At 40.7% G+C, this 15,418-nt stretch overlaps 1 protein-coding gene across 29 annotated transcripts in view; it reads left to right on the top strand.

Moving 5' to 3' along the window:
* Positions 1 to 15,418, top strand: part of DST (dystonin) — a 497,752-nt gene that overhangs the window by 408,957 nt on the left and 73,377 nt on the right. For 28 of the 29 annotated variants that reach the window (XM_033864484.2, XM_033864483.2, XM_033864472.2 and 25 more), the window contains 6 exons: positions 5,755 to 5,916; positions 7,421 to 7,591; positions 9,977 to 10,143; positions 12,592 to 12,751; positions 12,950 to 13,276; positions 14,020 to 14,104. In XM_033864484.2, coding sequence (XP_033720375.1) covers positions 5,755 to 5,916; positions 7,421 to 7,591; positions 9,977 to 10,143; positions 12,592 to 12,751; positions 12,950 to 13,276; positions 14,020 to 14,104 — 1,072 coding nt within the window. Of the gene's footprint in view, positions 1 to 5,754; positions 5,917 to 7,420; positions 7,592 to 9,976; positions 10,144 to 12,058; positions 12,090 to 12,591; positions 12,752 to 12,949; positions 13,277 to 14,019; positions 14,105 to 15,418 lie in introns of those variants that run through there. The other variant, XM_073810891.1, reaches the window with a different exon arrangement.

Here is a 15,418-nt window from a genome sequence, read left to right as displayed (position 1 = left end):
CTTAAGGAGGATCAGATAAGAGTCTTTGAAAACGGCTTTTTTTTTTTTTTTTTTTAGGGGAGTTTATAGTACACCGTGCTTTGTGTTTACTTTAAACGGTCGCTGGATTGTACTGGCCTGGCCGCCCAAAAGCCTATTTTTTCCTCTTTGGATAATTCTGAATAGTCTCGAAGAAGCTTAATATGGGTAGAAAGACTGCCTTTCGAATCAAGATTATTTATAGCTACTCCCAAAAAGAGTAAAAGAAAATTTGAACTTTCTTACCGCATTAGACTTAACTTATTTTTCTCTGAAGACTTGTTCTGTGCCTTCATTGGAACAGTCCATGGTCCCTGGGTTTGTCTTTTAAGTTTCTGAACCTTGGTTTATTTATAAAAGAGATGGAGTTTTGCAGGCCGTCTTTAAGTGGACTACAGTTAACCAGAGCACTGCTGAAATTAACATTCAGCCAGCTAAGATGCTGGCTCCTTTGGAAATGTTAACCTGGAAATCTCAGATGCAAAATTAGAATAAAAAGGGAAATGGACCGACAATGGAATGTTCTAAGTGTTTGAGCCACTGTTAAGTGCATTATTTGGTTTCTTTTTTCTGTGTTTTGGAGTATATGAAAGGGAACTCTGGGGGCCTTTCTGGATAGGAGGAGGAAGGAGACTTCTGTTCTCTGCTCATGATGCACTTTATTTTTGAGAGTCATTCTCAAACCACCAGGTAAAGGGAGGGTTGCAAAGTAGACCGGTGCCCTGCTGCTGGCCTTAAACACCTCATCTATGACGACGTGTGTTATGTGAGATGCGTCCTTGGGCTGGAGACACTTTATAGTTCTGTTCAGAAGTGTGCTTTGCTGAAAGATGCATTGCCTTATTTCCCACTTTCTGTGTCAAGAGCTGCAATATTTGTTTTAACTGTCTCCAAAATGGGCAAGCCGCTGAGCAGACCGGACTGTTTACGTCAGAATCCCCCCTGTGTAGGGAAGGGTGAGGAAGAGGAGGACCTCAACATCGAGGACTGTTACGTCCCGCAGCGCTCCATCTACGACACGGTTAGGCTGAATGAGCAGATCGACTCTGGTTCCAAGGGGAGCCTGTCTTCCAGGCATTTCACAGATCGGACTTTACCCTACAGTCACAGAACACTGGATGTCAGTTCTTTATGCTCCAATGGTGCCCTTGCTTCTTCCAGTGCATTTGAGCTGAGAGGCCGTGAAACTCACAAACTCGATGAAAAGATGATCTTTGATGCCCTCAAACTAAATAGCGATATCATCCGAAGCACAGGATTACCCAAAGCCAAATCTCACGCAGAAAAGAAAGAGCATAGACGGTCATGGCGAATGTTCGTCCCAGCCAATTTTATGGATTATGCAAACAAAAGTGAAAGCTCTTTTGTTGAACCTCCTGATCTGTCAGATGCTGTTACCAAGGCTGGCAAGTGCAGAGGGGGTAGTAATTCTCTCACGTCGGAGGAGGATGACTCTGGGTTATGCAGTCCTCCAGCCGAGAGGGAAGAAAAACAGGGCATTTTACCTGGAGACCCATCCCGAATTAGAAGCTTGTCTTCTGCTGAAGATATTCACATAGCAGAGCAATATAGACCCTTTTTTTCTGTTAATTCCATCAGCGAACAGAAAATTCCCTTGCTTTCATGCAGAAGCGCCCACCTTGATGACAACTTCAAAACGATTTTACATGATGTTTCTCCACCAGAGGAAACAAAACGTGTCAACGGTCAAAGGGAAATCCGTGGTGAAAATTGCTGCCTGCAGAATGATGTCAAAGAGAGCACTCTTAAGGCTGACCCATTCATTTTGCCAAGAGAGGGAGAAAACAAGTGTATTTCTAACCCCAGAGAAGAAGGAAAAACATATGGACCAGGAGAATTACAAAGCACAGCACGAAGTAGGGAATTTATGGGAGGTTCTCCTGAGGATTTGCCTCTCCCTCACACAGATCTGGGGGGAAATGATGTAGATGGGGGTAGCACAAGTTTAGTAGAAAACCTGACATTATTGACACAATACGATTTGGAAGAATCCAACGTAGCATCTCAAGAGGACATGGAGGCTCCCCTTTCTGCCCAGGAGATGGAGGCGATCCCTATGCAATGCTCCCCCAAATTCAGAGCAGTAAGAAAGAAAGCCACTGCCCGAAAAACAAGGGCCCGGGCAGGAACCTTGGACCCTGTCTGTAATGGCTTTCACTCAGTTCAGGTAATTAACGGAGATGGGAAATTCTGTGATGCCCAAGGTCTGTGGTAGTGTTGTCAAGTGGCCATTGGTGTTTCCAATCATGGTCAATCCGGTCTTGTCTTTGGGGGGGTTTGACTAGTACCCTACCAGATGACAGATATTGATATGATCATAACAACAAATTAATTAGGGACCGTTTTTGAGGAGCGTGATTATCCCCAGCTGTTTGGAGTCCTGCTCCTGGTTGTAGAGACGGTGGCTGTTCCCTTTCATTTGAATGCCTCCACTGTGAATTTATGTTAGGCTTAGGCTTTTCCACAAATTGTGGTTTAAGACCCAGCCATTTAAGGGCAGTTATATTGGATTTATTAAGCTCGAACGGGCTTAGGAAGGTACCAACACAGTATTGTTTTGGTCTGAGAAGTGCTTTCCTCAAATTGAGGACTTTTTACACCTTCTGAAAATATTCTCTAAGTAGCTCTGCATGGGGGAGAGAGGTAATTGTGCTGTATTTTGCCCCTCACTTGTATAGCCCCTCACTTTTGGTAAGTGGTGAGTGAGGTAAGCAAGTAAAGCGTACTGCCTTGTAATAGGGAGAGGTTGGTTGTCAAGCCTGTAATTTTTTTCTTCCCACTTAGATTGAAGTTCAGCTATTTTGGTCCTTTTCCTAAGCTCTTCTGGTAAACTTTGCCTCAGAGGTAATTTTATTTTATTTTAAGCTTCTCTTGTGTTTGTGTACTCATGGGTTAGATTGGGGGGAGAGTCTCTCTTCCTAGGTATTTTGTTACTGAGAGATAAGGAATTTGGACACTATCAGTCTATGAAATAATTGCTCTAATCAGGGATGCCCTTTCCATGAGGTTGCATTAAATGGCATGCTAGTTTGAAAGCTTAGCAGAGTACTTTTTCTTTTTTACTGTATTTTTACAGTTTATTTGTAGAAAGTAAACTGTTAGGAGTATATAGATTCTTTAGTAGTTATCTTTTTTTAACCTTAGTGTATTTTTGTTAGCACTTGAGAAAATTACCACAGACTCACCCAGAACTACGCTGATAGGCAACCCTGAAATTCATTTCTTTAAAACCAAGTCCAGGGATTAAGGCAATTTACTGGAACGTTTTTATTAGGTTTTTGTTTTGTTTTGTTTTGCCCTGAAAATTAGCTGTGAGGGAGAATAAAACTTTCCCCTGCATCCTTATGTATCAGACAAGTTCCTGGAATTAAAAATGTAGCAGTTTCCCTCCCCCCTCTTTTTTTTGGTAAGTAGTAAAACATATCTACAGCTATTAGTTCCTAGAAACAGTAACTTGGAAAGTGGTATAGAAAAGAAGTAGGATCATAGCACCAAATTCTGTTTTCACTACCTTCCTGTAAGTTTCTATTGACTTATTAGGTAAATTATTGTCTTTTTTAAAAATCATGAAAGACATACGGTAATTTTTTCCCAATGATTTGGGGAATTCTTATAATTCTTTGTTTATGTGTAGTTGACTTTTTATACTGAGTATTGTTATATAGAAACAATTAGCCAGTGTGGAAACTGTCTGGATTTTCTGTGGAAGAAGTTTGGGCTTTTTGCTAAGAGGGGACTTTTAGAAGAGATGATCATTTATTTGTTTGCTGTTCTTTAATTTACTCATTCATACTATAACACAGAAGTATCCTGTGTGCTGGGCTTGCTCCAGAGTTGGCAGAGTTTGTCTCTGGCAGCCTCTACATCTTTCAAAATTATTTTCCATACTGTGCCTGTAATTTTTTCTTAAGTCCTATTTTGATATTTGTTTTTATTGTTTTCATATATTCTGTTTAACTGTTCATTCACTTGGACTGTTGATATACTTATATAGTGGCCTGTTGTATAATGACTCAGCGCCCCAAACCTTGTCTTACCTTAATCTCTAGCTGAAGCTTTCCTTCCTAAGTTAAATTATTTGCCTTCCTAGCATCCTTCAAGCCCTATATTAAAAACATTTGTATTATCTGTGAAAGAATTGATGTACCCCCCCAGTATTATCTATTGAGGGGTTATCATCATATACCCCAAGATATAAATAAAATTTTCTATGCTGATATTCATTTGGCAAATCATTAACAGGTCCATATTACAAGCTAGGTACCGTGGTAGGTCCAGGGTATAGAACGACTATAAGGAAAAGAAAAATTTATGCTTTCGTGGAACTTGCATTTTACCCTAATACATTAATTAGATCTTTTGCCAGTTACAGGCAGCGGGGCCTATAAGTTGGGTGGGATGGAGAGTCGGCAGGGAGAGTGCTGGAAAACTGCTGACAGAGCAGGCAGTGATCCAAGGGTGACCAGGGTTGCTGTGCCGGCCCTGTGTGATCAGATCCGTGGGGTGAGGCCTCCGTGCATCCTGCAAGCCCGTCGGCATCTTGACAGGCGTTGAGGGGCTAGACGTGTAGGAATCCACACTATTGCAGTGCCCATCTACCTCTTTTTTCTGTTTCTTTCCCCGTATTTGCCCCTCTGGCTCACGTCATCTTCTTGTCAGTGACCTCCATTTCCAATTTGAGTCTCAAATGTCATTTGCCAGTTAGCAGCAGGCATCCTTGGAAGGGCCTATAAGGATTCTTGCCAGGAAGGCTCATCTTGGGCCCTCGTTACCATTTTGCTCCTTAGCATTTTCTATACCTTCTTTTTTTTTTTTAATTGAAGTATAGTTGACTTACAATGTTGTGTTAATTTCTCCTGTACAGCAAAGTGACTCAGTTATACATATACATACATTCTTTTTTCTATTCTTTTCTATTATGGTTTATCACGTATATTGAATATAGTTCCCTGTACTCTACAGTAAGGGAACTCGTTGTTTATCCATCCTATACATAATAGTTTGCATCTACTAACTCTAAACTCCCAGTGCATCCCTTCCCCCACCTTGGCAACCACAAGTCTGTTCTCTCTCTTTTAAATTAATTAATTAATTAATTTTTGGTTGCATTGGGTATTCGTTGCTGCGCGCGGGCTTTCTCTAGTTGCGGCAAGAGGGGGCTACTCTTTGTTGCGGTGCATGAGCTTCTCTTTGCAGTGGCTTCTCTTGTTGCGGAGCATGGGCTCTAGGTGCATGGGCTTCAGTAGTTGTGGCTTGTGGGCTCTAGAGCGCAGGCTCAGTAGTTGTGGTGCACGGGCTTAGTTGCTCCACAGCATGTGGGATCTTCCCGGACCAGGGATCGAACCTGTGTCCCCTGCATTGGCAGGTGGATTCTTAACCACTGCGCCACCAGGGAAGTCCCACAAGTCTGTTCTCCATGTCTGTGAGTCTGTTTCTGCTTCGTAGATAAGTTCATTTGTGTCATATTTTAGATTCCACATGTAAGTGACATCATACGGTATTTATAATTCTCTTTCTGACCTGAATGGTTTTGATAATATTGTGAATTTATATTTAGTTTACTTTCTCATTATTATTCATAAAGCAGCTGTAACACATGAATAGGCAACAAAAATCTTTATTTCTAATAATCTATACCTGATGATTGGACAGATGTTTATATTTGGTGGCTGTTAGGTACTATAATTCATATAATTATTGTTCTTTCCAATGCAGGTGTTTCAAAAAGAAGAGATTGAACCCTTGCAGGTTAAACAGCAGGATGTGAACTGGCTGGGTCAAGGCCTCATTCAGAGTGCCGCTAAGGGCACCAGCACCCAGGCCTTGGAGCGGGACCTGGACAATGCCAGTGCACGATGGAAGACCCTCAACAAGAAGGTGACGTTACCACCCCCTTTGCTGTCATTTCTGTGGATTGTTCTTCTCCAGCATTTGCTGTGACCACCAGTCGTATTTCTAGTAGCCAAGCTTCCCTAAACCTGCCTGTTCCTTGACATCCCCATGAACTGATAGCCCACCCTAGATGCCCCCAGGGCTTGCTGGGCAGCACAGAAGCAGGAAGGACCTCCCCCACCCACTGCCCCCACGAGGATAGGGACCTGACCGCACAGCTGTGACGGCAGGCGGCCAGGATCCTGGCCCTGGGCTGGTGGGAGCACACGCACCTCCAAGGGCACAGGGGCTACTTGGCTCCATAATCAGTGTCCCATAGGGATCTGGGCTCCCTGTTGCCAAATCCTTTACTTATTTTGCAAAGAACTTGGAACTCTCACTTTTTATGTGAAACCTAATTTTCAGATGTCAGCAACTCACTCCATACTGTGTAATAGGTCACACAGTACAGCTCTGTGTCTGTTTGCCCTGGACTAAGGGTTTGCACCTCGCTATAGATCATTAAGTCCAAATACTATTTTACTGATAAGATGTAGATCCCACCTTTTTCTAAATGCCCATGATGGAAAACACTGGAAAATAATGCTCTGATATCTTAAGAAGGTGACGCTGACGCACAGTGGCAGCTCTTTATGTGACAGAAATGATCAGAAAAGGATTTCGGGATGGCAGTGCTCATCTAGTGGTGGTCGTGGTGGGGGATTGTTCTTGGAGTTTTCCTTGCGTTGAAATGTGAAGCAGTGGCTGGATCTCAGAATGACATTTATCCTTCTTTAGAGTTTGATTCATACCACAGCACTCCTCAAATACAACTGGGATGCAGTGTCAGGTGTGAATACTTTCCATGGAGCTTAAAATATCTTGCCAACTACTTTTTCAGCCCAAAAAGAAAAGACCTTTGAGGGGGCAATAGGATATCTCTATGCAGAACACAGAGACTCCATTTACTGGGCGACAAAGGCGCTGGCTTGTCAAGAAAGGACTCTATAGAGCTTGGATCTAGCAGAATTTAATTGGATACTTCATAGTTATTTTGCCTAGCAGAACGTAATTCTGATTCTCCCCACAATAATATTGTTGTTTAAATCTTAGTCTTTAAAAAAATATTCAACAGTAGGAAATAAAGAATGAATCCCAGGGATAATGATAAAAATGAATAAGGCACTGTTTCTTTCAGTAACCTTAAAATATTTGAACCATTCATTGCTAATCATAAATGTATTGGATACTTCCAGAATCTCAAAGCCTTCCCCTTTTGCACTGACTGGTTGAGATGGCAACCTTATCTCCTTGGCTTACTTGCTAACTTTGCGTTTGCCTCCTTTCCATCTGTATCCTGCCCACTAGCAATGCTTTGGGTGAATTTTAAGTGAGAAGGAAAAGAAAATTTGTGACCAGATAGGAAGATGAGCGTGGAAGTGTTGGCTGGTGGGCAAATTTCATTTTTCATGAATGCAGTAGATAACTGGGGATCCCTGGTGCTGTTCAGGTGGCCCAGCGAGCAGCCCAACTGCAGGAGGCCCTGCTGCACTGCGGGAGGTTCCAGGATGCCCTGGAGTCCCTACTCAGCTGGATGGTGGACACCGAGGAGCTTGTGGCCAATCAGAAGCCCCCATCGGCAGAATTCAAGGTGGTGAAGGCCCAGATACAAGAGCAGAAAGTAAGTTAGCGGAGCTTTCGTACTGTTTCATGTTAAATCTTAACAATGAGAGTAAAAGTTCACCTTGTGACTCTCTTTATTTGTGTTAATAGGATATCCTCGTTAACTGGTAATCAATGCTCTAGACATTGTTTTGTTAGTCATTCAACAAATATTTGTGGACCATCTGCCACAGGTCAGCCATCGTTCCAGGTGCTGGAGATATATCATTGACTACAAACCATAGACGTTCCTCATCGAGTTTAAGGTTTAGTGGTAAGGGAGGAACGGGGAGAGAGAGAGACAATAAACAAAGTAAACACGTAAATGGTGTTACATTAGCCATCGATAAATAACACTGGGATGGGAGATAAGAGTTATTAGCAAGAGACAGAGTGCAAGGGTGGGGGACAGGAAGTGCTGAGTGGAGGGGTGTGTGTGTACAATTTTAAAAAATAGTGTAGTTGAGTTCGAAGACATCACTTACCGAAAAGGTGACTTCGAACAGAAATATTGTTCTCCTGTGTATTAGGTTGATGCACATGCAATTGCCTATTTTGTAGAGTCAGTATGGGCAGTTTGTTATGGTTCAGCCTGTAGTGACATGGCAGAGAGTTGATTCACATACGCTGAGAACCATACTGCTGTGTCTTTTGATTCAGCAAATATAGGACCCAGTTGGAAAGACACTTCTTAGAGGGATGGTCACTACTTGGGGCCACATGTACAATTTTTGTGGTCATTAGGAAGCATTTAGTGACCTGTCCAGTATTGATTTGTCAGCCATGACTTGAAATGACACGTGGGGGGGTGGCACCTGGCACACAGCACACTGATAAGGCTTCTCTTTAAAAAGACAGGACCTTTAAAAGGAAGAGACTGGATTAAGAGGCTTAATTGGGTTTTGACACCCAGTACTACTCTCTCTAAAAATTCTTCGAAGACTTTAGTATCTTGGGAAATTAACTTATTAGAAATAGATTTACAGGTATGGATTAAAGAAATATAACAGGAAACACATTGCATTTGTTTGATTTTTGAAAAAATATGGTAATATATAATGATATGTAATAAAATAATATATATGTATAATTTATATAATGTAATAAATATATACTATAATCTGGTGTTAAATATAATAGTATAATTGCTACCATTCACGATTTAAACATTTATTATTTGCCCAGAGTTAATGAACTGTGCTTAGCCAACAAAACCTGTCTATTGATTTTGCTTTCTTAATTGCTAGAAGCTGTTCGTTAAAGTTTACCAAAAGTAATCCACTTAATTGTTCTCTTTACTGCCTAAACCACTTGTTGTACTTTGATTTTATGATGGCTCTGACCTGTGTCAAGAGAGGGCATCTCTTCCCCTTCTCTTTAGCCCTGTTCCCCTCCCTTCCTGCTGTGGTGGCCTTGATCCCAAAGTGACAGTGAGAAAATACCCTTCCACCTTGTTACTTCTGGGTGACTGTCTGTGCCTTTGGTCCTTAGGCATCAGTCAGGGTCAGGTTAAGGAAGCAGTGCGGTACTCAGCATTCTGTACACCTGTGCCTTCCTCACTGCTCTTCACACAGGGCCTGGGGATTGCACTTATTCCTGAAATACTTGTTTTGATTCATTGAAGGAAGGGAATCCTGATTTCTGGCTACCTATGTCAAACACTCCCTTCCAGGTTTCTCAAAATGAAGCATTAAATTGAAATTTTTTCCACGGCTCAATCCTGAAATATTAGTCTTCCTTAGCCAGCTTTGGGGATTTCTGACATGTTTCCCCCTTGGTTCATTGTGGAAATGATATTTAAAGGCTCTTTTTAGTTTTCATCCTCGTAAAGAATTTTAGGAGCTATCTTACCCCCTAAAAGCAACCAAGAGCCTCTAGTTGTAGCCTCACTAGCTTGTGAACTTGGTCTGACTTTCAACTTCCCTTCTGCGTTGGATTGTTTAATATGGGGAAAGGTTTTGAAAACAGCAGTGATTTATAATGACCTTTTCTATCTCAACGGGACAGATCACTGTTGATTGTTTAGGGCATTCCCATTTCATTATAATAATTGGGATCTTGCGCTCTCAGTGCAGAGGAGTTATCCTAAGTGGCACATTCTACTCCATTACTTCATATTAACAAGTTAATAACGAATGGTTCAGTGGCCTTATCAATATTTGTTTTATTTAGTATGAAAAGCCGCCACCGCAATGTTTGACACAATAATAATGAATCATTAAACAAAATGAGTTTTTTTGAAAAAATCCTACTTCTCAGGTCCTTTTGTATGTGAATCCACACAAAGTTATTTTTGTTACATATCACAAGTACTTTGTGTATGTTTTCCATATGTTGATAAAATTATCGCTTTGTTTCCTTTCTTTTTATTTATTTTTTTTTAAATTTACTATTGTGTCTTAAGCTTCTCCAGAGATTGTTGGATGACCGCAAATCTACTGTGGAGGTGATCAAACGGGAAGGAGAAAAAATTGCCGCCACAGCAGAACCTGCAGATAAAGTGAAGATTTTGAAACAACTGAGTCTCTTGGATAGCAGATGGGCGGCCTTGCTTAATAAGGCTGAAACAAGGTAAATGCTTCCAGTCTTTGAAAAGAGCACCAATGGCGTTCATACTGATTTCTTGTATTTTGGTAATGCTTTTCTTCAAATTGTTATTTTCCTGTGTTTATCATGTATGTGAACATGGGGGGCAAGGGCTATGGCACCTCTGTCTTTATTCCCCCATGGGGATGTCCTGTAGTCTCCAAATCTATCCCAACTCTTAAGAGTATTTACTTTGGGGGTCATTCGTTCATTCATTTATAACGTAGTTATCGCCTGCCTACTGTGCATCAGGCAGAGCTGGGCCTTCCGCAGGGGTGCGCTGGTCAGATCATCCCTGCCCTCAGACAAGGGACAGCCTAGCAGGGTTTCGTAGCCATTGAAGACTAATGACAAATGTGATGGTTCAAAGTGAAACCTGGGCACAGGGTGCTGTGGAAGCAGAGAACAGGAGGAACCTGGCCTGGGGCAGGAAAGTGATAGCTAAGCTCTGTTTTAAAGGAGGAGTGGGAGTTATCTGGGAAGTGAGGCAGGTGGAGGGCACTGTGACGTCTACCAGGGCCGGAAGCTGGAGCGTGGCTCCACCGGGCTTCATTACACTTCGTTTTTTTTCTTTTTAATTTTTTTAATTGAAGTATATAGTTGATTTACAATGTTGTATGAATTTCTGCTGTACAGCAAAGTGACTCAGTTATACATACATATACATTCTTTTTTAAAATATTCTTTTCCATTATGATTTATCATAAGATATTGAATATAGTTCTTTCTTCATTCTCTTCACTGGCACCACATTGACCGATGTCATGTTGTAGCTACACTGAAGTGTACACTGGCTGGGTTGGAAATAGATGAGCCACTGAAGAGAATGAGCATCTCCATACATTCCTACCTTCTTTGGAACTAAGATGGTGCAGAGAAGAGTTTGTCCAATCTTGAATTACGGAGTAGAAGGAGTTATCATTCTAGGACCATTGAATAAGGGGCTCCGAAGGAGGCTGGAAGTTTCATGTTATTCTTTAATGTGTGTCAGTAGATTATTCCTTCTGTGTAATGCCCCAGAATTACTGCCATGGGAGAGACTCTCAATACTTTTTTTTAATAAATGAAAGTCTAGATCTCTGCTTCACTCCCATGACTGTCCTTTTTTTTCCCTAAACCTTCCTCACAGCAGTATTAAGTGGAGGGATGGTGGTGATGCTACGATTCACACACAGACTAATAGATTCCCTTACAATTTAAATCATAGTCAATTAAACCTAGTTACAAAATAGTTCTTTCTAGTGATTCTAGGTGATTGGATATTAGAATTTTTAAGAAAGAGTCATAAATAGTGATCATCCAGAAGTCAAAAATAATGTAGTAATTTTATTCATTTTTTTAAAAAGATCAAATGTATTTCAACTGAAGGTTTTAAAAATATATGCATGTGTAATTTGTGATATGAAGGTATAGAAATTATGTTCGGTAGCATGTGCCAGTTGTCCATAATTCCCTTTGTCCCCATAGAAAGCTCATTTCTCAAATCATGTAATTCTCTAAGAATTAAACATGATAACAGGTGAAGACAGCTGCTCTTGGTCCCAGCAAAAATAATTCACAGGATTGGATACAGCATCAGGTCCTCTGTATACAGACCAGCACAATCACTTGCCGTAGATAAAAACCAAGGACCGTGCAAGTAGGTTTTAACTTACGTGGGACCTTTTTAAGGGAGGAAACAATGGGTTTTCTAAAAGCATTCAAACTCTGTTACAAGTTAAAGTCTGAGGAATATTTCTCCTCTTTCATGATATTTTAGTCCATAAAATATTAACTGTTGCCTTGGGGAAATATACCTGACAGTGTACTTTTTAAAGGAGGACTCACTAGTAATTCCAGCACAGGGGATGCTATAGTTATTCTTCAAAATTTGAATCTAATTTTGACCATTTGATTAAAGCAATTTCAGTAACTGATGCTCCGATTGAAGTTAACTATTATATAAAGCACAGAATATATGTTCAGTAAGTATTACCTATTACTATCATTATTATGGCTACTATTGTTATTATAACATTACTATGATTATACCTATTATTATTGTAAGTATTACAACCAGGTTACTTAAGACTTTCACAAGATTTAGGCCCTTGAGGTTGATGTGTTGTTCAGCTTTACTTTTATTTAATAGGAGAACTATTTTTTAAAGTTTTTCATAGTTTTTTTTTTTTTTTTTTTTTTGGCCATGTCACGTGGCTTGTGGGATCTTAGTTCCCCGACCAGGGATTGAACCCCGGCCCCCGGCAGTGGAAGCATGGAGAATAGGAGAAATATTTTAAAGTGTCCTCTCCATGTGAGAGATTTTAATTTTAATGTTAGATGTTTTCTACAAAAACTGTTTGGAGTGGAACACGGGAGCATGAATGAAGATTTCTGTTGACAGTTTCCCACGTTTCTCATCCCTGAATGACCTTCCTCTTGGCACGTTTTCAGGAATCGTCAGTTGGAAGGTATCTCAGTGGTAGCACAGCAGTTTCACGAAACCTTAGAACCACTGAATGAGTGGCTGACAACCACAGAAAAGAGGCTGGCGAATAGCGAACCCATTGGAACCCAAGCATCCAAGCTGGAGGAACAAATTGCCCAGCACAAAGTAAGGTTCCCATCACACGTTAGTGAGATCCAGTTTTCCGTGCCCTTTGTGGTTTTATGACATGCATTTGAGTTTTGTACTGTTGTGTGATGCATCAGTGCAACCTTAGACCCATTTCATGTGTCAGCTTTTTGTTCAATTTATGTTGTCATTTTTATTTGTCCATTCTTTTTGTTTCCTTTTTTAAACTTTATTTAGGCCTTAGAAGATGACATCAACCATCATAATAAACATTTACACCAGGCCATTAGCATTGGCCAGTCCTTAAAGGTTTTGAGCTCCAGGGAGGATAAAGATATGGTGCAGAGTAAATTAGACTCCTCTCAAGTGTGGTACATTGAGATTCAAGAGAAAAGCCACGGCAGGTCTGAGCTTCTCCAGCAGGCTCTGTGTAATGCTAAGATTTTTGGGGAAGATGAAGTGGAGCTGATGAACTGGCTGAGTGAAGTGCATGACAAGCTGAGGAGGCTCTCGGTCCAGGATTCCAGCCCTGAGGGGCTGTGGACACAGCAGGCTGAGCTGCGGGTATTTTGATTTATTTTACTTTATTTTTTCATTTCAGTTGTCCTCATTTTCTCAGTCTTCGTTATTTCTGTATTATTTTATGTTCACTATGATTTAGGTGAGTTGCTGTACTCAAATAAGACATTACCTATGTATACAGTGACTTTTTTTAAATTGAAGTATAGTTGATTTACAATGTTGTGTTAGTTTCAGGTGTACAGCATAGGGATTCAGTGTGTGTATATATATATATATACACACACACACACACCACACATATATATATATGTGTGTGTATATATGTGTGTATATATATACACTTTTTCAGATTCTTTTCCCATATAGGTTATTACGAAGTATTGAGCAGAGTTCCCTGTGCTGTACTGTAGGTCCTTGTCGTTTATCTATTTTATATATAGTAAGTAGTGTTGTATTCAGTTACTTTTAATGAAGTCACATGTAAGAAGAGATTTAATTTATCCAATAGCTGGATTGTTGACTTTTATTTTGTTATTTCATCTTTGTATACAAAGGCCCATAATTAACCAGTACTCCAGTGTCTCCACATCGCCCATTTTTTGAAGAGGGGAGTGAATTATGATAGGTGAACTGAGACATGGGCACAGTGGTGGTAAAAAGTTGGGTAAACATGAGAACAGTGAGGAATATTTGAAAAGGTGTTTCCTCAAATAAGATTAACTGATAATGCCAATGCTTATTTAAATTTCTTTTCCCCCCGCATGAAAATGATACCTGTGTTTTAGGTTCTGCAAGAGGACATCCTACTCAGAAAACAAAATGTAGATCAGGCCTTACTAAATGGTTTAGAACTACTTAAACGAACAACAGGTGAGATACCTTTCAAATCAAATCCTCATGACGTGAGTATTTTGTGTTGCTTTCAAAATATTTTAGAGATGGGGGAAAAACACAAAGCACACTCGAATTTTGGGGCCACTCCAAGATTTCATCCTGGAGAATGCTTTGAAGGCCGACCGAGGGGGTTTTAGACTATGATTTCATTGTTTTTCTCATGATCTCACTGAGTTTTTAATGGAAGTTTTGTGTATTACTCATAACACCAAGCATTGGTCAGAGAATCCCATGGCAGAGTGACATTAGTTTTCCACTTGTGGAAGGCAGTTGTTCTAGATGAGCACATAGGTTGTAGACAGCTTTTTAAATTTTTAAGATAGATGGCATTCAGTGACACATACTGTGACTATACCCAGGTTTCATATCTCTGTGCTTGAACTCACCAAGAAAACAGATATTACCTTGTTTTAGTAATTCCTTTGGCTGTAGGAATGTCCCATTGTATTTATATCCAATTCGGCACATGTGTGTGGTGGGGGACAGGTAGCATTCATTATGAATGGGAAGAATTTGATATAGTATCGAGAGCCTTGCACTTGGACTCTGAAGCCCAGGACACAATTTCTCTGTGTGTCTGAAAATTAAATAGAGGCAGGTGAGGATCTATTGGAATAGTGCAGGTGAGTTTATTATTATTATTATTTTTTTTTTTTTCTGCGGTACGTGGGCCTCTCACTGTTGTGGCCTTTCCCGTTGCGGAGCACAGGCTCCAGATGCGCAGGCTCAGCGGCCATGGCTCACGAGCCCGGCCGCTCCGCGGCATGTGGGATCTTCCCGGACCGGGGCACGAACCCGTGTCCCCTGCATCGGCAGGCGGACTCTCAACCACTGCGCCACCAGGGAAGCCCTGAGTTTATTATTTTTAACACACACACACACATGCATAGATTATACATATATAAATGTATGTATTTGGCAGTCACTATTCTAAACATTTTGCAAATATAAACTCATTGAATTTTTATCACAACTTTATGAAGTAGGTTCTATTCGTAATGATAAGTAACCAGGGGCACAGAGAGAGGTGAGGTATCTTGTGCAAGGGAGTAAGCCACAAACTCAGTATGCAAACCTAGGCAGTTTTTAACCCCGATGCTTGAAAACGGGAAGACCATACAAATAGTTGCAAAGGTGGTGCATTCCACATAGCCCTTTACAGTTTTTATATTTGCATTTTCAGAACTGTTTACACTCTCCAGATATCCTCAGAAAAATTCAAACCTAGGAAAGGGCTTTTCTTGGGTCAGAACTTCTTTAGCTGAAGAACTCTTCTTCCCCTTTCACGAG

Source organism: Tursiops truncatus, chromosome 10 (genome assembly GCF_011762595.2).
Source record: "Tursiops truncatus isolate mTurTru1 chromosome 10, mTurTru1.mat.Y, whole genome shotgun sequence".
Classification (NCBI taxonomy): Eukaryota; Metazoa; Chordata; class Mammalia; order Artiodactyla; family Delphinidae; genus Tursiops; species Tursiops truncatus.
This window is presented reverse-complemented; position numbering and strand designations above follow the sequence as displayed.